The sequence below is a fragment of the Oreochromis niloticus genome, linkage group LG10 (genome assembly GCF_001858045.2).
Source record: "Oreochromis niloticus isolate F11D_XX linkage group LG10, O_niloticus_UMD_NMBU, whole genome shotgun sequence".
NCBI lineage: Eukaryota > Metazoa > Chordata > Actinopteri > Cichliformes > Cichlidae > Oreochromis > Oreochromis niloticus.
In genome coordinates, this window is record NC_031975.2 from 2,237,690 (window position 1) to 2,262,045 (window position 24,356).

Below are 24,356 nucleotides of genomic sequence, written 5' to 3' on the forward strand. Positions count from 1 at the left end.
ATGCAGATATTTAAAGTAGCATAAACTGTAAACATGCAAATACAGTACAAACTGAGCTAAAGTAAGTACAGGTTTCCATCCCGTGATACTAATTTCAGTAAAAGGAAGTTAAACAGCAAATCAGATGAACGGGTCACGTGATAGCCAGAACATCGACATCACCACAGTCTTAGTTATTCAATCAATATTTATTGCTTAACTCAGTATGTATAGTAGTTACAGTCCCTGCAAGGAAGTGACTGACGCTTTGCAGCAACAGTTAATCAGACACTTTCTGCGCACAGAGCAGAAAGACAAAAAAAACATCAGGAAGCAATTCATTAATCACGTACAGCCTCACTGCTTACTGAACGCATGGCAGCAGTTAATGCTTGCAGGCTGTAAGAAGCTGAGCTCGATTTAAAACAATCTGTTTTCTCTCTATTCCTCTCCTCAGAGTTGGAAGGTGCTTCTGTCTGAATGATTATTTTCTCGGCCTTTTCTTTCTATGATTTTCTTTTTTGTTTGTTTTTAAACAGACAACAGTCAGTGACGGTGGATTAAAGCAGATCATGTAATTATGAATACAAAGACACCCACGCAGGATCTGCAGAAGAGAATTATTGTGAAGAGCAAGAGTGTTTTAATATTTCAGGTAGTCGAATATTGTAAACAACCCAGTCAACAGATATGTTAAGTGCATAGGCTTATTGATTATAGAAACTGCTGATGATGCAGGAACACAGTGGTATGCTTGCCTGATCAGAGCCAATCCAACAGGTCACCATAGTCACTCAGGCCCACTTGTCTGATAGCGGATGCAGCGTCAGGAGCCAAAGTCATGTCAAGCTGAGGAACAAGACTGGAGCAGCTGGGACATCATTCACAGAATAACTGTAAGGCAACCATTCAGCTCTCTGAGCAGAATTAACAAACAGTAGTTAACATGATGTACAGAAACAAGCTGCTCACAGGAGGACAAAAAAAATACAATCATTAGCTGGATTAAAAAAAAAAAAAAAAAAAAAAAAAGCAGCAGCCACAAGACCTGGTTGCTCTCATAGGTGTTCACACTTTTCTTTTGTTCATGTGCACGTCTTTTAAAAACACATAAAATGACGGAGCAGTTCATGCTATTGAAATGTAAGGAAGGATCCGTTTTATTAGCACAAGTATGGCCGTGTGTCTCGCTGCGGTCCCTGGATAACGGTTCAGTTCCCTTTCGACACAACAACAACAACTCTCCTGAGAACAGTAGTGTACAACAGGAGACAGCTGCATATGATTTGAAAACGCCCTGCTTCTTTTTTGAAATTGACAACCAAGCAGAAATTTTTAGCCTTACACATGTCATGAACACACTTGATCTAGCTTTATTTGGGAATATCATCGAGTAATAAACAAATGATTTCATATTAGTGTCAACAAGTAGTCATACTGCTCCAACGTTCAGCAGTCTTGCAGTGAAACAATCGTCTCCCTTTGTGAATGAACTACAGTCTCTTGCACAAGAGTTGCTCCTGTCATTGCACTTTAAATTAAAAGGTACTAAAAACTGTGCAAATCATACAAACACCACTCGGCTCTTCATCTTTGGTCCTGTTGAGTCACCGTAGGCAACTTACGGTTTACAGCAGGGAGAGTTTTCAATCCGCCCTCAGCTTTCAGTGAGGTAAAGAGTGATGGCCCACAGCGGTCCCTTCTGTCCATAACACAGCCGTAAAAGCACTTAAAGATTTTGAAATGTTGCATAAAATCAAATAAAAAGGAAACACGCAGACTAATCTCTGAAATCAATCCAGGGCAGGATTCACACATGCACACGCTTGCTGTTGGTGGAATGTCTGCTTCTTATTTGAAGCCTTAAAATATGACTTTTTTTGTTTCCCATCCACAATGCAGCAGCCCCAGTATGCAGCTCAGCCATTAGAGGGGAGTAGGTTAGCCAAGATGTTTGCCAGTGCAATTTGAGGTGGAGGTGATGATGGTAGTTGAAGTGGTAGGGACTGAGGTCAAGGTAAGCGAGGGACGGTGGGGGGGGTCACGCATGTGGCTCCCCCACAGAGGTAGAGCCGTTGGCTTTACTCTTACTCTTGCGGTTGAGCATGCGGCTGAGTGTGGCTGTTCGGCTCGCTCGCTCCACTGCGGCCGGAGACTCCAGGTAAACCAGGTCATTGTGTGACTGGCTCATCCCCGGGTCTTTGCGCTGGTGACGACGTCGGAAGAAGAGCTTGGCGCTCTTCTGCAGGAAGCTGCCTGTGGCAAAGAAGAGGAAAGGAAGCAGCCTGAGACATGGATATTGTCAAAGCGACACCAGTCAAGGAAAAGTCATTACTACAGATAAAAAACAGGCACGAGTAGTATTGGCTTAAGCAGTAATGGAAAAACTCATTTAAAATAAATAAATCAAAAGCTAATGCAGCAGTGGTACAGAATCTGTGTTAGTTGGAAACTGTTACTATGAAGCACTTGCTGTGGATTGGATGAAAAATGTGGCTTAAATAGCAGCAGAGTTGTAAAATTGTCTTTAATCACCAGCTAACACATACTAATCTGTACCAACAGAGAGCAGCCTCATAGTCCAGCCTGGCTACAAGCGCCATTCCTCTGCTTCCACACTTAAGGAGCTCCTGGGTCATCCTCAGTATGGGTGGATTAGTTTAGTCAGTACAAAACAATATAAACTCTAAACAGTATCGAAACAAATAAATGACAAAGAAAAAAGGAGGCATTCGTGTCCTCAATTTTTAGCACATCCCTAAAGAAGAACGCAGGACGATATCAGATCTTCTCTAGATGCTTTCGGACCAAACGCTTCTGGAAACTTGCCGAGTTTCAGTGGTAGTGTGTCAGGCACTAAAACTGATAAGCTCAACGGTTACAACCAGCCTGAGGAGGAGGAGGGGCTTGCAGTGGCGCTCTTCACCTGCTATGATTCTGCAGTTTCACAGGCAAACAGTGGAGCTGTGTCTGTGCTGCTCTTTACACACAGTCTGTCAGGTCTTGTATTTTCTTGTAATCCCGTTTCAGCTTCTACATTTCCGCTGCACATTGCTTCACAGTGTGTGGATGCCTCAGATAGCAGTTTCAGAGGAAATACGAGCAAAGTTGCCCTTCAGCGAGTAAACATCTTCTTGTGTTTCCTCTTAACTTCAGTTTGTCCATTTTTTTTTACTGAAGCAACAATTAGCATTTTACAGCTATGTGTTGCTTATACAGCTGATGTTTTTTACTCAAAGTTTCCTCTTGTGACAGAGAGTGAAGTGAAGGCGCTACAGAAAGGTTTCTAAGAGCTTTTAGGTTTAAAGACACAAAATATTGGAGAAGTCCTACAAGGTTTAAAGAGTTATGCTAAAGTTCCTGTGGTCCGAAAGCACCTACTAAGTGACTAATATTTCATATTGCAAGTAAATATACTGAAATATTCTTGGCATTTCATCTGTATTGTACAGCCACAAATAAAAGACAGTCGCTGCTCAAAATATTAAAGGAACACTTTTTAACCAGAATATGGCGTCAAGGCAGTTTAACTTCTGGGATATTGATCTGGGAGGAGATCCCAGGACACCATCCATCACCTCATTAGGAGCCCTGAAGTTGTCAGACATGCCTACAAACACAAGGGGGAGCCATACAAATGACTGAGGACCATTTTGAGTTGTTCCAGCCTTCGATTTTTGCCGGTCTTTCAATTGGTTGATCATTTGCACTTTCATTAAATGATGCGGCATCCTTTCATCTAACACATTATGCAGGGTCACTAAAGATATCAGCGTGATTTTTTTCTCCAATTAGATCTGATGTTTTTTCAAAGTATTCCTTGAATTTTGTGAGCTTTTTTTGCAAACTGATTTTAGAGGAACTACCTCTAAGTGAATTCTAAGTGAATCTCACCTTGTAGAAAAACACTTATCTATTCTACTGCTAACAGAAACTACAGAGATTAGAATACCAAGAATACTACAAGTAACTCATGAAGTAACTTACTCATACAATGTGTGCTTAGCACTGCTTTCCTCTAAGATGGCAGTGATGACAGTTCGAAAAGGAAAGGTTCAAAGAGTAGAGGGGAAGCAGAAAGAAGAACACAAAAAGAGAGTGCATAACAAAGGAGTGGCTAAAAACCCCAAACAGCCAAAACAGATCAAGTTCTGCTTGTAAAGGCATTATTTTCCTTTTCAGGATTTTAAGGTTTAATAATACTCCTGTAAAGATTAAAAATGCATCCAGAGGTCTCTGTGATCTCTCACCTCTGCTCTTCTTGCAGCTCGCCTCAGACACACACATGGACAGTGAAGCATTGTCTTGTTCCTCGCCAGTTTGGCTCTCCCAGTCCTCCGGAGGCCGCCCTTCCCCTCTGGGACCTTCCGTGGGCTCCGACATCTCCGGAGGGGTACTAGTCCCCGATGCGATCGCTGTGGTCACATCCTGAGTAGAGCTGCTCTCTGACATTGATGCGTCCATTGCTGCAGCATAACCCGCCATCATAGCCAGCTCATCATCCTGAGACAAGGGCGTCTGGGAAATAAGTCACATTCCCATTAAAGCTTTGGAGCTAGTGAGGAAGGCCCAGGCACAATGAAGGGTGCTAACAACATAAGAAGGCCCTCGCTGCTCCACACAAGGCATGGGCTTCCATTTAAAATCGACTTCTCTCCTCTGACGTTATGAACCACAGGTTATGGAACAGATTAGCTTAAAAAGCACTTGAGGAATCTGACTTCCAGAGTATCAAATATGCAAGATTGGCTCCAGCTGTGCTTCTGTGCTCTTTTAAGCCGATTTACATTAAGTGAAAAAGTACAAGTTAAAAAAACAAAAAGAAAAAGGAGCTCATAATTACTTTGGCGATGCCCGAGATGATGATGGTACTCTTCTTCACCGGGGACTTGAGCTTCTGTTTAGCAGACCGGTGGAGTTGTCTTATGGCGGCTTCGGCCACAGGGTCTGTCCCATTGAGCATCAACAGCTCAGTGTCAGAGGAGGACAGGGCCTTACTCACAGTGCCCCCTAGCATAGACACCTGCTCTGAGACACGACGCTCCCCCAGCTTGGGCTTGTTGACCACGGCCTTCTGGGCAGGATCTGAGGAAGCAAGTAAGTGTCTCCTGTAGTTTCATGTAAAGGACTTTCTGAACATTCATTTTTGTCAAATTATGAAAATGACCGAGTTGAGTTGCCAACTAACCACCATCTAAAAAGCTGACAGGGGAACTGTGCTACTCTAACTTCCCTATATTAAAAAAACAAACAAAAAACAACTCCTGAAGCAACAGGATCTTGTAGCATTTATTATACAGTACAGCTATGTAAGGAATGTGCAGCGGCCTCAGTTTTCAGTGCTTTACCTATATTGAGTGGGAGTGGTCGACCCGGCTTGCTCTTCACCGCTGTGATCGTGGTAACCACTGTGCCACAGGGCATGACCGTGCGGTCCATCTCCACCCTCTTATTAGAGGCTGGGGTAGGAGGTTGCCAAGACCTCACCTCACTCGGCTCCAGGTAGGTAAACTGAAACACACGATTCAAGTTACTACCCAAACGACATGTAAATGAAAACAAGAGACACGTGGAAGGAATTCATCGAAATCTGGTGATATTAAAGGAAAACATGCGATAGAAAATTAGTTTTTTAGGTCTTACGTCAGTAGTCAGTGATCCAGTCACTTCATCTTTGGTCACGAGTTCAAATGTACGCTGTCCTTTAGGGTGCTTCTTCACAAGATCAAACGGCACCAACACCTGACCGAGCAAGGAATCTGAGACAGAACACAGCTGATTTAGCCTGCTACCACAGAAACACGTGCTACGAGAGGCACAATGTGTGAACTACGTTTGTGGTGTACGATAAAGCATTTCGGTATTGATCCGATACCAAGTAAATACGGGCCAGTATCACTGATACCGATACTTGTCAATAAATAAGGTGGATGCGTCATTGAATTCTCAATTAGTTTTCATGACCTTAAGTGTTTTTTGTGATGTTTCCTTTTTTATTATTAAATAGTTAAAACCAGGACATAATTACGACAAAGTTTATAATTAAATAGAAAATGCTTTATTATTATTTATTTATTTATTTATTTATTTTTTTAGAAAAATCTTAAATAAAAAGTGACGCAAACCAGTAAACAAATTAAATCAAACAAGTACTGTTTAGAAACTATAATACAAAAATTACAATTAAAATTCTCAACAACAAAAACTGGTAAAAATAATATATATATATATATATATATATATATATATATATGAACAACTTAACAACCTCCAAAGCATCTAAGTCACGTGACGGCGCAACATCTAAACACAAGAGGGGGGAGGGGGAGCAAAGTGTGCCTGCTCTGCGCTGACACGGGAGCGGCAAGTCCAGCATTGCAAACAAGAGCGGAACTTAAAGTAAAGAATCGATCTCACCAGGCTAGTATCGATCCGATACCGACTTGGTATCGATACAGTCGATATTTGGATCGATCCGCCCACTGAACTACATGACTCTTCATTACAGTAAATGCAACACAAGCATCAACAGGTAGCTGGCCATGGCAGAGTTTTTCTTACTCTCTGGAGGATGTCCATCGTTCATCAACTGAATACTGAGCTCCTTCGATCGTCCATTCAGTTCACTGGTGAGATGGAATACAGAAGAATATTTTAAATGTATGAACGGTGTTGTTCATCAAAACCACCTGAGTCAGCGTTCAGACTTACAAAATAAACGGTTGGTCCCAGGCAGGACTCGTCGTGCTCTTCGAAACAGAAGTGTTGAACCTCTGAGGAGGATCATCTAACTGCAGCACACACAGAGGATTCATGCTGCCTGCGAACACAAAGTGTCATCCAAGAGCTGACTTTAAAGCTTTCTGTCTTTTTTTTGTGGTCAGCCACTTCCACTCCCTCACTCTAATGGATAAACATGGGATCACTTTACAGAGTATATATGATGAATTATGCAGAGATTAGAGGAGGCTAAATAAGTGCTGGTCTTCCTCAGCACACATTTTCTTAAGCACTTAAAGTGATTTTTAGTAGCCACAAGCTGTGAATCAGAAGCCTCGCAGATAAGATTCAGTGCTTTACATACAAATGATTAAACAACAATTAAAACAAGACAAATGAATAAAATGACATAAAAGCCGGCACGACCATAAAAACCCAGCAGACAGTGACTGATTTTCAATAAAAGGAAGGAAGATGTATATAGTGAAGTGTCAAATGCTGTGTCATGTCTCTGCTGTGCAATATTAAGAGTCAGACCGAACGCTTTAGGGGATGTCTGCAGCCCCGACAACTGCTGACTCACACTCGGAGAATGACTCATCACAGGAACTACCCAAACAAAGTTGTTGTGGGTGGTCTAAGACTTCATTACTGGACAATCGTGTTAACAGCCTATCATCAGCACAATCTATCAAATGCCCTCTGGCTTCATAGATGACCACACCCTGGTACTTTGTTTACTTTTGTGCAGGTCTGTACCACCACGCTGGGTGTTGCCTTACTGTTGTGGGTGTATTATTAATATACTGCCATCATTGTTTAGCTTTGACCAGTAGATTACCTAAAATGGAGGAGTGGGAGTGGGGGGGTTGTCATGCAGCGTTGGCAAAGTAAATATCAGCCATGCTGAAAGCACAGTCCCACTGCTGCTGATTCATTACCAAAGTCAGCTACCCTCTAAACAACCTTTTCATTACATCGTCCAATGGTAATGCAAATAAAGAATGGGCAGTTAAACATTGCAAACAGTGCGTGCAGTCTGATGAAAGGAGCTAATACAAGTTCTGAGAACATTTCAACTTTGGAATAGATGTCTTTAAAAAAAGTCCTTTTGATAAAAACACAAAGTCAATACGGTGGGTGTAGGATTCTTTGTTTGTGACATATATTGAAGCTCATATTTCTCCTCAGCTTAGTGTGCAGGACCCAAGGTAAATATTATCTGTTAATCGAACGCTTCTGAATGAGTTTACATAGCTGGTACACTGATAACCAGCGCAGTTTTATTTTTCTTATTACTACTACTTTACTGACACTCCTGCTGATGACGCTAATGCTTTTAACATAACAGAACCTCTTCTGTTTTAGACACACTGTATATGGACCTAAATGTAGCCGTTAGCAAAGGAAACATCATCAGCTTGAAAAATTCAGAATTAACATTCATGTACAAGCAGACACACAACCGACCTGCAGCATCTTCCTCCTGGTTGAGTGTGACTCGGATGTTTTTCACCAGCAGCTTCCACTCATGGGCGCGTGGGGGCTTTGGGGGCGATACCACTTTATTGTGGCTTTCCTATTGGAGAGAGCATGCAGTGAGTACGTACATGAACCTACAGCGCAGATTTAGTGACTGCAGCATTACGAGCAGTACTGGAAGCACATAAATGAGCAGAGGCCAAAGTATGCTCGTGTCTTTAAATGAGAAGCGTCTTCATGTTTGAACAAGGACTCTCTGCAACACGACCCCGTTTCCACTTTCACATGTTGATCATTTGCATTGGCCTTTCTACGATCATGCAGAATTTGCATCAAAAGCACCTCTGATGAATTTGCATTAGAAGTACAATTAATGGTGGATTTGCATTACAAACAGGCATCATCTACAGACAAATGTGAGTTTTTTGTCATTTAAATATCAGTGTATCTGATGAGCTTCAAGCTTAAATAGCTTCAAAGCACTAGAGGCTTATTTTAACCAGCATGCCAGTCTATATGGTTGGTTTATTTTATGGGTAAAACTGCAGGCTAATTGATCTTGAACATTTTAGACGTTACGCCATAGAGGGACTATTTCATTTCGTAAACCACAAAATTCAAATCATCTGGAAATTAGGAGAACTTTGGGGTCCGATGACCCCACGCCCACCTCAGATATGAATGTCAGTGACTTCGACTTTTCTGATCACCGGAAAGGAAATTCCTCTGATCAAAAGTAGAGTTAATCTCACTGCCAAAAAAAGAAAACTTCATCCAGTATCAAGTAAGATCTAATCAGAAACACGTGACACAGCATCATGTGGTGGTGGGTCGTGAATAATAACCTTTTTAATGCATGTGAACATAATAACCGTCAGTAAATCAATGCTGCTTTAGATGAGCATTATTTCAGGTTGCAACAAGAAGCAGTAAGAGCGAAAACCACAGCCAAGGAAATGGCTCTCTGGGCAGCATTTACTTTTAAAGGAATCATAATGTATTTTATATATCTTCATACTTCTTTGTTTTATTTTTGTAACTTTTATAGAGCTTTTAGTGCAGTAAAAGTCAGATAATGGCAACATGACTGACGTTTACTGATTATACAAACATTATGTAGGAGTAGGTTACGAATAATAACTCTTGATTAGCAAATAACTGGAGATAAGTATATAACATTATACTACAGTATCTTTCTAACTAACCAGGCAGCTCATTCTCTTTCTCTTGACAGTTCTTTCTTTAAAGATAGAACACACTTTGGTTCAGCTTGACAGACACTGATGCAAACTATAATGTGATATTTCCAATCTCCATATACACCGGTATCGTTTTCTAAATGTTACCAATACAAACACAAGCAGTAGTTTTTAAAAATAAAGGACATTTTATGAAAGTTTGAAAAGGTCACAGGTCATATTTAGAATGCTCATACATGCCTATATGTTCTGAATATAACAACTTCTTTAAGTTTTAAATAGCATAATTATCCCTTTGACCCTGAAGGGGAGGTCAGAGGTCAAACGCCACACTTGTAAGAATCGTAGTTTCTAAGATCAATTTTCCACCAATAAATCATAAAATTGTTTTTGAAGACCTTGCTGAGCCGCTCTACACCCGCACAAAGTTTGATCAGAATTCATCAAAACTTTTCAAGCCGTTTACAGACAGAATGACATAAACGCTACCAAAGCCAATACCCTCTCTGGCGGAAGTAATTATGAGTCTGGCAGCCTTACAGCAGACATGACCCGTTCGCTCACCTTGACCTCCGAGGCCTGAGCAGGCCTGCAGCTCAGCAGCACAGAGGGATGCGTCACACACAAAAGCTGCTTCAGCTGCTCCTTTATGGCTGCATTGTCCTGACAGAAAGAGATTATTCCAAATTACATACCTCATATTAATCATGTAAAACTAGAAATGTAAAATTCTATGTGGCGATAAAACAAATATCAATTGTTTTAATTCCATTTTTATTAGTTTCTAAATGGTTCGACTACTGTTTGATAATGAAACTAACTAATCTTCCTCTCCACGTTCTCGTTTGCGTGACTAAACACGTTGATGTAACAAAAGAACATGAAGAAATAAACAAAGCGATCTTATGAAGGCTGACTGTCGCACACGAGTTCTTTATATTTTGGTACAGCAAAACATTTCTTTCCATGTTGGTGTGTGGCGTATCCTTTGGTTAGTTTATTACACTGAGATTTATACATCTGCAATTCTGCTGCTTTAAAATTACCTGAGTGAAAGCGGGCATCACCTGAAGCTCCTCCACCTCTAGATGAGACACTTCCCAGCTTACCTTGACCCTATCTTCAGCTTCCTGCATGTGTAGATGAAGCTGGGGAAGAGAAAATAAAGAGCTGCCCTATGACTCATCCAGTACTCATCAAATTCACAGAAAGATGAACTAAAACTGATTCTCTGGAGATGAAGCGATACAACAAACATGGAGCAGCTCAGTATGTGAGGTGGGCGTGGAGGAACAAAATCAGCGCAGTGTTTCCCGCACAATTCGATTCTATTTGTGTTGCAGCCGGTGGTGAGTGGGTGGTGTGCATACCTACGCTTTGCGAAAGAGGTCATATTATGCAAAATCCACTTTTACATTTTTTAAACATAATTTGCGGTTCTCCAGACTAAAGAGGCATAAAGAATGCTCCGTTTGCAGCTTTTCCCTTTCTCCTTGGATCGCAGCGTATCCCTCTATGAGCCCATCAGTTTTGCAGTGGGTTATGATAAGCAACCGCAATGCTTCTCTCCAACCCTCAGTATTAAATCAAATATATCTGAATGCAACCAAGTCCCCAATAAAGCTTATATTTTTCTGTTTGTCTTATCACAAATAGTACAGCTCGAACAACTATGAAGCTGTGAGAGAAACTCGCCCCTTTAGGATGAAAGTATCACTTCTAAGCTATTTCAAAGTGGTCTGTACATACTGCTTAATACCGAGTTTATGTTCCACGACGCCATGCAACTAAGTGACCATACTCGGAAGTTAAAAAGAATGACTGTTCTGGGATTTTTAATGTGCAAAACAAGTGCTCACAGGAAAAAAAGAATGTGATCAAATAGTCTTTCCTGCCTAGAACTGTTCCTAACTTGGCGAAATGACATGAACTACATACATAATAAGAGACAGTCAAATGTTCACAATTCTGAGAAAAAGAAAAAGTCCCTCAGTGCTTCCTTTCTTATCTGTTAGTGGAGGAAAGGGAGGAAGAAAATGCTGTTCCCAAAGCGCCATCATTCAATTCACAAAAACAAACAACACAACTGATAAGGAACACATCTCGTACCTTTTATCTTTTGAAATTTAATTAATGCGTTAAACACAAATCACCACTCGCCAATCTGCTAATCTATATATCTTTATTTGAATTCCAGCCTCAGATCAAAGTGACCCTTTTCACCTTTTTGTCCTTGTTCATACAGCCTACATAACAAAGTTAAGTAGCCTTTTATAAATGCAGAACTCTTTGTGAAATCTCCTTTATACGTTTTACTTCAAAACATGTTCCAAGTAAAGCTTTTTAGGGAAGACATGTTTTATCTGCTGTGTGATCAACTGAATGCGCTGTTCTTACTGGCTGCTCTCCATCACTCATAAGACCTCTTCTGGAAAGGGGTGTGGCCTGCAGCAGTACTCTTGAATATAAACAACCTGCTACTTTATACCAGTGGCACAAAGTACAAAGTACAGAACACTTCAATTGTTAAGTGTATTGTGACAAATGAATAACTGAAACACGTATTTAGCTGCCTTTTCTGTCCCACTGCAGTCTGCAGCTGGCTCTCTTATGACCGGCAGACTTTACAGGGTGAGATTACCATGAAAAGCATAAAAATATTTTTGGCTTATTATGAAACTGTAGCAGGCAGAGACAAGAGTCTAGGTGAATAATGGGAAACACTGCAAATGACTGTTGTAGGATTTTAGTCCCTTACCTGAATGTAAATAACATACAATCAGTGTGTTACGCTGACACCACCAATGACAACATTAGACCAAGTTTTTGTTAATTTATTGACTAACAAAAGAGAAACGTTACTGCTTAAGAAAACTAGGGACACTTTTCCACATCTTGAATACATCATTCTGTTAACCTTTTCCAAACTGAAGTCTTTGGATCCGATTCCATTTCTAATGGGATTCATATGGCCAGTGTGATGTGAAATCAGGAGTAAGGAATGATTTCCCAGAGCACGCTGTAATTAGAATGTGATGTTTTTTGCTGGTTGTATAACATTAACTATACAAATGCAAGTCTGAAGTGAAGGAATAATCTCTGCTTTTGAGATTATGCTCCATATAGGCAAAGGTACAAATAAAACACACAAAAAAAATGCATGTGATTCCTCTTAAGTCAGCCTGACACACGAGAAAAGGGTTTCTTAAAAAATGTCAGCAGGGTTTGCAACACTTAGATCATATCCCAGTGACAGTTAGAGAATAAAAACAGTGACAGAAAAATAGGCTAAGCCATCCTGCCCCAGCCTGCCTGGAATTCAATGTAAGACTGCTGCCTGTGATGCAATAAAGGTCTCATCAGATTGTAATGGGAATGTTAGACAGATCCAGAAGAACATCACAGCCTACATCAGCAGCACCTAACACTATTTTTAGAAATATCTTCAACTGTTGGACTGTTATACTAACCACTCTAATGATAAAGAAAAGCGGAAATTATTATTGAATATAATGGTCTCAATGGTTAATGGCTTAAAGCACCAAGAGAAACAGGCCTCCTGTGACGTCACACTCCATCGACTACAGGTCATCACTGGTGAGTATTTCATTAGGATGAGGCGTGTCATACTGCCATGTCCCTCATCAGGTCACATGGTACAGTAGTGCATTTAAAGACAAAGTGCGCTCAGCAGCACACCTTAATGTAGTGACCGTGTTATCATGTCCATTTATCCTAAATGCCTCTGTTCCACATGCCCGTGCCCGTACACTAACAAACGCTGCAGTGGAGGGATGGAAACATTTGAATAAGCTCTCTGATTTTTCCAGACTAAGCTGAAACAGTGGGAGTGAAAAAGACAGACAAAAGGCTTCCTTTATGTCCCTGAAACAACGACAAATCCACAACCAAAACAAAACCTCCTCAACACCTGACTTTAGCTTCCAAGCCTCTCACACTCAGGTTGTATTTATAGCACAATTACCTCAATGGAAAAGCACGTTAATTAGTTTAAAAATAGCCTTAATACAGTTGCATTAGCTTACATAGACACCAGCATTTTTTGCATTTCTGAACATGTAAATATGAACCTAAAAGCAGGATAAAGCCTCCGGACACTACCCATTACACATCCCAACATATCAACTTTGGCTCCAATTTATTTCAACACTGCACTTCAGTCTAAAAATGCAAGAGGAGCGTTAGGAAAGGCTGAAGGTGAGTTGCAGGAGGACTCCATTTAAGAGATCAACATAGACAGTTTTGATAATGATAAATCAAGCAAATCACTGCAATTTCCAGGTACAAACAAGGGAGTCTTATTTGGATCATAACTTCATCAGTTCTATATGGAAACAGGCCTCAAAGGGATGTTAATGAGCTGTTCGGGACATCTGCCAAGGAAGGAAAGATACCCCAACCATTTAATCTAATACTGCTGCCTGCAGTGAGCCAATGCTGGGCAGCACATCATGTTCAGTAAAAGCTCCCATTAAACTAAATCACTACGACTTCCAACGGATTTAACTCTACAGTCTAACTGTTACAGGGATATTTCATAAAAGGAAATCAACAGTGTTATTTTCCTTGCAGTCTAAGACTTCACAAATTTAGAGTATTTACCTGCAGCTCCAATGGAGCTATACACACAGTATATTTACAAGGATCTGCTGTAGCCATGGCTGTCGATGCAGCGCTCAGAGAGAACTGAAGCTTCTCCCCAACCACACAGCAGGAAGCGGCCTGTTGGGAGGACAAAGTGAGCCATTAGTTTAATGTAAAACTCCAGAGAATCCTGGAGTTCAGGCAGTGACAGCATTTGCATGCTACTCATGTGGTTATACCATTTGAATGCAATTCAAATGGAAAGGAAGCCCAGAATTTTCACTGAACTAAAAGGTGCTATATGTGAATGCATTCATGTGGTTTACTTTAAACCAGAATTATTGCCTTGCAGTTATAAGTTTGCATCAACCAAGCTGAAGTTTACATATCTGTCCAAATCTGTGTAATTCTCCACATCAATATCTAACCAAGTATGACCTCCCCTTCTGCTCCTGAGCTATGAGGTTCAAATAGGAACCCAAAGTGCTTCAGCAAAACATCATAAAATATCTTTTTACATCCATCCATCTTCCTAAGAGCTCATTCAATCCAGGTTTGAGATTTGGCCATAGCATATTCCAGCTGACTTTGGGTGAGAAGCAGGGTACACCCTGGACAAGTCACCATATCCAATCCGAGCAAATACATGCAAATGCTACACAGAAAAGCTTCTGTGTGCTTTGTGACATGACCTTTAACTATCAAAATCAAATTAGTCAATTGTTCAGTTGAGGTTAGAGGATAAAGGTAAGACCAGACAAACCAAAAGTATAATCTCAGCAGCAGTAGTCAGTGACGGACAGAAGTCCCAGTTAAACCAGAGCTAACACACCGACTTTGCATAAAATTGACCCAAAACTGACATTTGCTTCAGGACAAGTTCACTTTGAACTCTGAAAGGAAGGAAGGAAGGAAGGAAGGAAAGGAAAAACAACTCTGATAGATCCCAAAGGCATCATGAAGTATAATTATCTGTCATCTCTAGTCGAATGAATGACATGCAACCTAAACTGAGTTTCAGAGGTAGTTTATGCATTAGAAACATATTTACTCAGCAAATTAACTCTGATTTCAGCAAAGACTGCATGTCTTTGACATAAGTACAGTATTAGGGGAAAGCTAAACATAACCATAGGTGCTGGTGCATTTCTGGCTGCCTGCTCCTCCTTAGTGCTGAGCGTGACAGCTTTATAAGCTTCTTAAACACACACACACACACACACACACACACAGTGTGTGGTAAAAATAAACCTCTGCTCATTAAACTCCCTAGACTCCATAGAGTACCTGGCATTTTGGTCTATATCTCGACGATCACATAGAAAGGAGTGAGTTTGCATTTAATCTCTGCAAAGCCAAAAAAGCCGTGAGCAGTGTGTCCCTGTTTGACCTCACAAGTTACAGTTTCTAGTTATACTTTCTAACACAGGTTGGCAAAAATGGGCAAACACTCTGTATGACTAATAAATGCATCATGGTTTTTTAGGCATAGTTTACGGTAATTAACAACTATATTTGCGCCTGATAAAATATTAAGTACATTAGTTTGCCAAAATTTAAATTTACTGAGAAAAGCCTGTAGTAACGTTGGAAAGTCGACAAGTCAGTGCTTGTCTACCATAAACAGTGCAAAGGTGTTTTCCGATGTAAGAAAATGGAGTGAGTACCTTGTTGCCAGCAGACTTCTGAAAGCTGGAGACCCTGCTAAGTGTGAGATCTGAAGCCTCGAGACCATCCTCTTCAAATGATAGCAGAACAGCACCCTGACGAGAAAGAAGACAGAAACTTTAAAACAACAAACACCTACTCAAAGTCTTGCAGACTCGGAGAGATGTTGCCAAAGAATCAAAATGATCTGGGCTTGCACGACATTGGCATATGCAGGAAGGTGGAGAGTTTACACTACAGTGTCTCTAATATCAAACTGAGGGTTATGATTTCAATAAAAGGGGGGAATGTCTTTACAGCATACATGAGGAGATTTTGTAACCTTGTCGCATTATATGCTACACTTTTATTGAAGTCACCTGCCCCACAGTAGAGCAGTGGCTTGGTGGTCATGAGACTCACCTTTCGCTTCCTTGATTCGTCATTCAAAGCTATGCACCAAGCTCTTCTCCACTGACTCTTCCAGCTTTTCAGTGACAGCGCCCATCCCAGCAGAGCGGCGGCTTCCTCCTCCTCTGTCGCAGCATTGTCCCCTTCTGCTGCTCCCTGCTTATTTCCTATAAGTCTATGTTGGAAATACTGTACGAAATACAGTATAAGAGTAACCAGGGAGGCGATAAACAACGTGACCATACATAGCCACTGCGGATCCTCCAAACCAAAATGTGAACTGGAACTTTCTGGGTCGGACATTCTTCGGGAATATGATCGATAATCTGAGTTTAACACACCGGGTCCTCCAGGAATTTTCCTGTCAACCTCATGTTATGTATTTAATTAAGGAACGGTGGAATCAATGAATTCAATCGCCCAAAAATGATAAGAAGACAAATATCCACCTCCAATACAAATTCTGTTTATCGTTATCCATGCTTCAGTGCTGAAATACAGGGCTTCCAAACTACGCAAGCTGGTTGTGGAAAGCTAAACCATTGTCAAAAAACTAAAGGTAATCTGCGTACAAACAAACCAGCAGAATAGCCCACTCCTCCTCTCATTGAATACGATTGTTAGCTTAGTAAGCTAATTTTCGCTACGGCTCGTTAACTAGCTATTCTTCGTTAGCTACAAAGCCGTAAAAGTTTGCCAAAACAGACTTATGCCCGAGCTTCGTGCTCATACTCCAGTAGACGATATCCAGATAAAGAGTAACATTCCCCGGAAAACATCCTGCAGGAGAAGAGCGCAGCCTGACCCGGTGGACTACTTTCAGTCTGACTGTACAAAGTTATCGCTTCCAGACGGATATGTGGCACAAACTGTAACTCCCAGAATGCACAGCGACATTTGTGAGACGTTTGTTGTTGTCGAGACCTCGAGGGAACTAAAGCTTTTTTTTCCCAGCTGAAGCTGCAACTGGGCTTTTGGGATAATGTTTTCATTAGTATTAAGCTATTATACGATTAGTTTAGTCAATTTTAAGTCGAAATAAACGGAAAACAAATCCGGGCTGGTATTTTGAACTACACGACTTCCCGTAGCTCGTCCTGTTGTCCATCACTTCCTGTCTTGTTCTTGATCTGTTTGTAGTAGTAAACAATTAGCTAGCTTGCGTTTGCTACAATGTATCAACGCTCAGTGAGTACGACTGTTATGCGCAGGTTGCGTATTATCGATTAAAACCCTGTTTTGTATTTTAATATACAATAAAACACTGGATTAGATATTTCACGCCGATCTGTGAATGTAAACAGTATACCTTCGTCATCTACCGTAGTCTAACTGCTATACAGTAGCTATCGTCGCTGAACTCGACTCCTGCTCTTCGTTAACAGACATAACTAGACATTCGCGATGAATTGTCGCTCGGAAGTTCTTGAAGTAACTGTGGAGGCGAGACAGGTTGAAGAAGCTATGCTGGCTTTGCTGCACACAATTTTACTGCACCGGAGCACCGGGAAATTTCACTACAAAAAGGAAGGCACCTACTCCATCGGCACTGTGGGCACACAGGACATCGACTGCGACTTCATAGATTTCACCTTTGTCAGGGTGTCCTCGGAGGAGCTGGACAGGATGATCAGGAAAGCGGTGTCTGAATTCAAGGTGATTGTCGGTTTTAACGCGTGATTGCTGACACTGGTGTTGTGAGGCCTGTACTTTCAGCTGTGCTTTTGTTGCAGGATGCTTTGAGCAACTCGGGCAGCGACGGCATGGGACAGATCTCCCTGGAGTTCTACCAGAAAAAGAAGTCTCGCTGGCCTTTTTCTGACGAGTGCATTCCTTGGGAAGTGTGGAGCATCAAGGTGAATGTTGTCAACCTGGCCAATGAGCAGGAGAGACAGATCTGCAGGGAGAAAGTGGGTGAGAAGCTGGGTGAGAAGGTGATCAACGTCGTTGAGGTCATAAATCGCCACGAATACCTGCCAAAGATGCCCACCCAGTCAGAAGTGGACAATGTGTTTGACACCACTCTTAAAGATGTTCAGCCATACCTTTACAAAATCACATACCAGATCACTGACTCACTGGGTACTTCTGTTAGCACCACTATGAGAAGGCTGATAAAGGATACACTAGCACTGTGAGGGAAATATTTATGGTGTGGATCTTTCATATGTCTATGGTCCTGCTGTCATTTCTTTTCTATGTTTTGTCAGCTATACACCAGAACAACGAGGCAGTGTCAGTATAATGGTGTTCTAATGTCTTTGTTGTGCTTCTGGTATCATTTGTACCTTAAGATACTTGATTATGTAATCTTCATTTTAACAATATCTTGCTTGTGCAAGCTTTCCCTTTTCTCTCATACACACTAGCAAATAACTGTGTTTATCAGTTCAATTCCTTAAAATGTTCTCTTCTTAATAATGTCATCAGTGCATTACTGTAAATTTTGAATAACAATAAATGTTTACTTTAATTACAGCCACAGCTCTTGATGCAAAACATTGCTTCCATATTCTCACACTGGATCAGTGAAAAACGTTTATGCAAACGATCTGGCAGAGTTTGGGAACAGATTTCCTCATCTGTGTGAAAACTTCCTCTCTGCACAGTTTCATGGAGAGTATGACCTTCCACATGGGGAAGGACAGGATTTCCAGTTTGCCACTTTTCCAAATTAAAGCAAACACTTCCTAAGTTCACTCCCTTGTTTCCAGCCAGAAACTGCCACCATGGCCTGCACTTTGGAAAACATCCCTCTGTTTTCAGGATAGTCTGCTTGCCAAGAGGAAAACAACATGTGTGTGAATACATTAGGTCAACATGTACATTGGGTATAATTATCTGTTCTCTACTTTGAGGGGAAAAGGTGTAGAACATATTCAAAAGCATTAATCACTGAATCCAAGGCCCTGTACAGTACTGTGAAAGTATTTGACCTCAGTTTTTAAATGATGATTTCATTTATTAAGGGAAAAAAATCAACATAGTCCTACCTGGCCCCACGTGAAAGAGTAATTGCTCCTTTTTGCCTCATATTAAATCAATTAACTGTAATTAGCCATATTTTTCAGAAAAGTGAGTTCAATTTCAGTATCCACACCCGGGTCTGTTGAATCAAGAAATCACTGGAAGATTTGCATCCGTTACATCTGCCATAAAACAAACACAGTATTTCATAAAAAGAACATCACACCAACAGTCAAACATGGTGGTAGTGTGATGGTCTGGGGTTGCATTAGTGCTTCAGGACTTGGATACCTGGATGCTGATGGAACCATGAAATCTGCTCTGTACTAAAAATCCTAAAGGAAAATGTCTGGCCATGAATTTGTGCCCTGTAGCTTAAGCTCAAGTGGGTTATCAAGCTGGAAAAAGATCCAAAAAAGTCCACCTCTGAATCTGAAAAAAAAAAATCTTGCTGTTTCTGCTCATAACCAATCCAGCGTGGCTGAAATAAAACAATTCTGCAAAGAAGTGTCAAAAATTCCTCCATAGTGATGTGAAAAACTCATCGAAAGTCATGGCAAACATTTGGTTGCAGTTCTTGCCGCCAAGGGTGGCACAACCAGTTATTAGCTTAGGGAGCAATTATTATTACACACAGTGACGGGTAGGTTTGGATAGATTTTTTTTTAAAGCATTACAAATCATCACTTAAATACATTTTGTATTTACTCAGACTGTCTTTGTGTAATATTCAAAATTGTTTGATGATCTCAAAAACTTGTAAATGCGACATAAAATCAGGAAAGATACTTGCTTTTAAGTTGAGGTTTTGTGCAGAAAATAAATATCAGAATTCACAACTTCATTGCATTCGTAATGCTGAAAGTACTGCAGTGATGAGCGGATCAATCAGTCAGCCAGTTGGCACACAAGTAATTTGCAATATCTATGAGTTTTCTCATTTATTCAAATCTTTTTCTTTTTTTTTTAATGAATAATGCCAAACATTTCCACTCTTGGCTTGTCAAATGGCAAGAAAAGGACCTGTGCTCTAGTTTTGTAGCATTTGACTGAATCTGAGCAGAGAATATAGCCCTCTGCACAACTGTCAGCAGTCACTTCATCAATAAACACTGGTGATGTGGTTCTACTGGCAGCCATATATGCCCCTGCCATAACATAAGTTTGACAGATGATGTGGTATGTTTCAGATCAAGAGCCGTTTCTCATCTTTCCAATACATTTCTATTCCCATCATTCTGCTACATGATAATCTCATAAGTCCAAAGAGTGTTTTTGTTTGTTTTTTTAGAAGTCTGCAAGAACTTTTGCATGTTTTCTGACAACGTTAATCCGGCCTTCCTGGTCCTGAGTGTACTTTGACAATGATACGCCCACCTCCTCAAGAGTTTTCCAGACTTGGTTAGATGTGAAGAAGTTTTTCTGAAGCGCAGAAAAACAAAACCTCTGTGATCACCCCCTTCAGTAGTCTTCCTGGCCTTTTGGTGTTGCTGAGCTGGACAGTGCATTCCTTCCCCAAAGGTTTTGTTCTTTCTGAAAGTTTTTTGTTTGTTTGATAGTTTTGTCAGCCTAATGCCCTCTTTCACTTGGACCCAACAGTGAGAGTTCCAGTTAACAACTACTAAATGCAAGGTCATCACAGATCAGCTTAGTCATGTAATAAAGAGGGAACAGGCCTCACCTGGTCATCAAACTGCTTGTCAACAGTCTAAATATTTTTAAAACTATTTAAAAGGGGGGCTACATATACAAATGGCTGCAATTTAAAATCAGCTAATACTCTACTTTTGTTAAAACATTTAAAATAAAGTCTGCACTAGTCACATTGCAGCCATTTGATTTGATATTCACTGGGGTGGTGCACAAAGGTAAAACTACAAAAATTGTGCTGTTGTCCAAATGCTTGTACGCAAGTATTTGGAATCCACCTTTTTACACATTATTCTATCCATTTAAATACTTAATATACCTAGCAGCAATTTAGAATGGCCAGTTAGACTAACACGAATGAAAACGTAACCTTTTGATCCACCATGAAACGTTCAAAGTTAAGTTCATAAATCCAACACCACAAATGATCGTTTATATATGTATATAATATATATATATATACTCCATTGTTACTCTTTATTACAGAAGTGAAGCACAAAACTGTAGAAAAACCTAAACACAAAACAGCTGCAAGTCTCCAAAAGCAACAGTAATGCAACCAATGTTGATACAAATATTCATTATTGCAGTGAGAGCACAGGAATACTAAAAAGATCAAACTCTTGTTTACTAACAAAATCGGTACAAAAATCAAGAATACAAACACTTCCATGTACACAAGTCTATAAGCATTCCTGTGAAACTTTCAGAAAGTCTTTCTCACAAGAAATTAAGAGCACTATTATCAATACAGAATTTCCGCAAAGAATTTAACATCACAATGCAGCTTGCATTAATCATTTAGTGGAAAACAAAGTCCATTAGTCCATGTGGAGTTCTGTCTGTCAGTCTCCCAAACAGCAATAATAATTTATGACAAAGTTCTAAACTATCAAGCCGAAGCAGAAGTATATACTTGTACAAGAATACATTTGTAAAACAACTGGAATACAATCAAAACACAATCATTACTTTTCCAAGAAATCTTCAGGAAGCAGGAACACTCTGTGACCGTTCGTAGAATCAAAGATTTGCCGTCTCGTTGCTTTCCCTCCCGTTGATGTCGCCACCTTGAAATGCCTGAGTCAGGTGGTCTGAAGTTGTTGTGCTTTCACGTAAAATAACAAAATAGTTTTGTAAAGTTGCATAAGGCCATCGAAGCGCTGTAAAGCTCACTTAATCGTCCAATGTGTTCAATTGCAAAAAATTCTATCAGTGTATTTACACAACACTGGTGCCGTACTCAGCTGGCAGATTGGAGCGATTCAGACACTGTGACAACGTTTCATATAAGCAAACTACTTTTAGAGGTTTTCATTTATTGTTTCATCAAAACCGTAAATTATATTATTATACTGCAGTGCATTTGATATGAAAGCTTCTGAAAGCTTGCTCGCAGGAAATATTTAATATTATTATTATAAGCCAAATACTGCAAGGATGTCTCGTATTTAGGACTTCATGAGATCAACCCAGCCCACTGTTTTTCAGTGACAGCCTGCATGGCTACTAGTGCACTGGTCTGAGCACCTTTTTCCACATAATTTAGCGACGTTATAAGTCATTTAACTTCAGAAAATAAATATTTTTTTCTGTAATCTTCCGGTTGATTGCATTGTTTCACAGCAGGCTAATCATTAGGAAGATACTGTGTTTGTGGGTACTGAATGAAGACTGTATGTGGTATAGCTTTCTTATACAGACTGTCTCACTGAATTTTTCCATGAAATCAGTTGATGCGAACGCAATATGAGCCTCAAATGTAAGAACAAATGAGTGCTACGCATGAAAAAATAAATTATAGATGCTTTTTGTTGTCACTTTAACTCCTGCAGCCTAAAATCTCTGTTAGGGAAACATACTGATCCAGAGTAATCACTGAGGATTATTTCGTCCTACCAGAATCAAAAAAGTGCATATTGAATACATTGTTGAGGCCACCAATAAAATCTTAAGGGATGTCAATCACATGTTTGTACAAAAAGCGAAAGCTCTCATCTTTAAATGAACCGCAGCCTCCAAAATTTTAAAGCACTTTTTCCACCACACTCGGAGAGAACAACGTAAACACTTGTCCCGCCTTTTGCTCTACCTTCAAGTCGAAAGCATTTAGGGGTGCAACTCTTTACCTTGTTTCTTAAAACGACTAGATAGGTAAATACAACTAGACAACTAAAAGAGGTCTGAAACAGATAAATTCATATAGATCATTTTGCAAGAAAACAAAAAATTATAGTCATCTCTTCTCACAGAGGAATCTAGCACTTGATTGCACATTCACGTTTACGCGTCTAAATAAACATGGCCACTTCAATATATGACATTGGAGGCAAGCGAATAAGCTATACATTCAAAGTCTTTTGTTTGTAGGCTGAGGTGTGTTTATTCCTATAGTAAGTATTGTCTCCCGAGAAAAAAAACTCACTGCTATCGGCCATCTGATGCTTACATGTGACTGTGACTCTGCTCGTGGCTCCACAGACTGAAGGCCGTCTTGAAGGTCCTGTGGCAGAGTTTGCACATGTACTGCCTCTTAAATGTCAGGGCAGAGAGAGACGGTGCATGGTAAAAGAGTGTGTCCGATTCCTGAGGGCCCCCTGGATTCTCCATGCTGTTTGACCTTGACAGGGGGCTTTGGCTGCTGGTTTGCCGTTCCAGTTCGGGCCTCTTGGTCTTGCTTACCAATGAGCTGCAGGGATCTGGGCTGCTGGACTCGTCGGTCCCTGCGGTTGCTGCAGCAGCAGCAGCAGCAGCAGCAGCAGGGACCGGTGCCGCCTGAGTAGATATGAGCACAGAGGCCTGTGGGGAGGGACGTTCTGAAGGGGTAAGTGGAGGGGAAGGGCTCAGAGGTGAGGGGTTTCTGTCGATCTCTTTGGCTCCGGGTTCGTTAGCAGTCGACATGTGAGACTGGAAGTGGCTCCAAAGGCGGAAGTTGGTCCTGAAGGCTTTGTTGCAGATGTGACAGATGAATGGTTTGATGTGGCATAGCAGCTCCTGGTGTCGTTCCAAGTCTTTGCGAGAGCTGAAAAGATTTCCGCATTTCTCGCACGGCCACACACCGGGTTCTTCGGAGCCACTTTTGGCAGCATCGGGGTTGTCCCGCTCACTCACAGCCTCCTCTAACGGCTCTTCCTTCACTACCAGCTTGCCATGGTGGCCCATGCTCAGGTCTTCAGGCACATAGGATGAGGAGTCTTCAGAGTCATACATAGGTGGACCTGAGGAATCACTGTAACTGATGTTCTCTCTTGTGCTCTCACTTGTTAGAGGCTCATCACTGTAATGCTCCTCCTTGAGCATTTCAGACTCCTCTTCATTGTTCTCTTGTTGCTTCAGGAGAATGTGATCTTTAACAGTCATCATATTGTGGTTGTGCACCTCCACCTGATGGCGCCAAATGCTGAAGGAGGATTTGAAGGTGCGCATGCATTCCAGGCATGTCAGTTTCTTGTACTTACAATGTGCCTCGTGGTCTTTCTTGACAACTGGACTTGAGAATCTCAGGCCACAATAGGGGCACACGGTTGCATGGCGACAGCCTCTCTCGTGGTCACCCTGTTCCAAGAGCGATGACAGCTTCATATTGCAAAGTCTACAGGAGTAAACACCGGTGTCAGGGTTCTTCTGTTGAATGATCTCATCCTGTTCCTGGTAGAGGATGCTCTCCCTCGCTGTGTCCTGGTCAGCTTTTTCAGC

At 40.9% G+C, this 24,356-nt stretch overlaps 3 protein-coding genes across 6 annotated transcripts in view; 1 reads left to right on the plus strand and 2 right to left on the minus strand.

Moving 5' to 3' along the window:
* Nucleotides 1-169: 169 nt before the first annotated feature.
* On the minus strand, nucleotides 170-16,893 carry c2cd2 (C2 calcium dependent domain containing 2). 3 transcript variants are annotated; one of them, XM_025910682.1, is made up of 14 exons: nucleotides 16,056-16,893; nucleotides 15,653-15,748; nucleotides 14,004-14,123; nucleotides 10,427-10,528; nucleotides 9,945-10,043; nucleotides 8,170-8,278; nucleotides 6,691-6,799; nucleotides 6,541-6,605; nucleotides 5,623-5,738; nucleotides 5,328-5,490; nucleotides 4,823-5,064; nucleotides 4,230-4,497; nucleotides 3,967-3,997; nucleotides 2,017-2,235 (listed from the first exon to the last, which is right to left on the minus strand). In XM_025910682.1, exons 1-14 carry the CDS (start codon nucleotides 16,344-16,346, stop codon nucleotides 2,151-2,153), a joined length of 1,896 nt encoding a protein of 631 aa, XP_025766467.1. In that variant the 5' UTR covers nucleotides 16,347-16,893; the 3' UTR covers nucleotides 2,017-2,150. The 3 variants fall into 3 exon arrangements, with proteins under 3 accessions (XP_005464313.1, XP_005464315.1, XP_025766467.1); XM_005464256.4 differs by lacking the exon at nucleotides 3,967-3,997 and having other exon boundaries at nucleotides 170-2,235; nucleotides 16,056-16,888; XM_005464258.4 differs by lacking the exons at nucleotides 3,967-3,997; nucleotides 14,004-14,123 and having other exon boundaries at nucleotides 170-2,235; nucleotides 16,056-16,889.
* A 259-nt stretch (nucleotides 16,894-17,152) lies between these two features.
* Nucleotides 17,153-18,527, plus strand: atg101 (autophagy related 101). Its single transcript, XM_025910683.1, has 2 exons — nucleotides 17,153-17,699; nucleotides 17,777-18,527. The coding sequence occupies exons 1-2, from the start codon at nucleotides 17,448-17,450 to the stop codon at nucleotides 18,179-18,181; spliced, it is 657 nt and encodes a 218-aa protein (XP_025766468.1). The 5' UTR covers nucleotides 17,153-17,447; the 3' UTR covers nucleotides 18,182-18,527.
* Nucleotides 18,528-21,118: 2,591 nt separating this feature from the next.
* zbtb21 (zinc finger and BTB domain containing 21) overlaps nucleotides 21,119-24,356 on the minus strand; it is an 11,069-nt gene continuing 7,831 nt past the window's right edge. For both annotated transcript variants that reach the window (XM_005464252.4, XM_019364057.2), the window contains one exon: nucleotides 21,119-24,356. This exon is cut by the window's right edge and continues 1,829 nt beyond it. In XM_005464252.4, coding sequence (XP_005464309.1) covers nucleotides 23,106-24,356 — 1,251 coding nt within the window. In that variant the 3' untranslated portion in view covers nucleotides 21,119-23,105.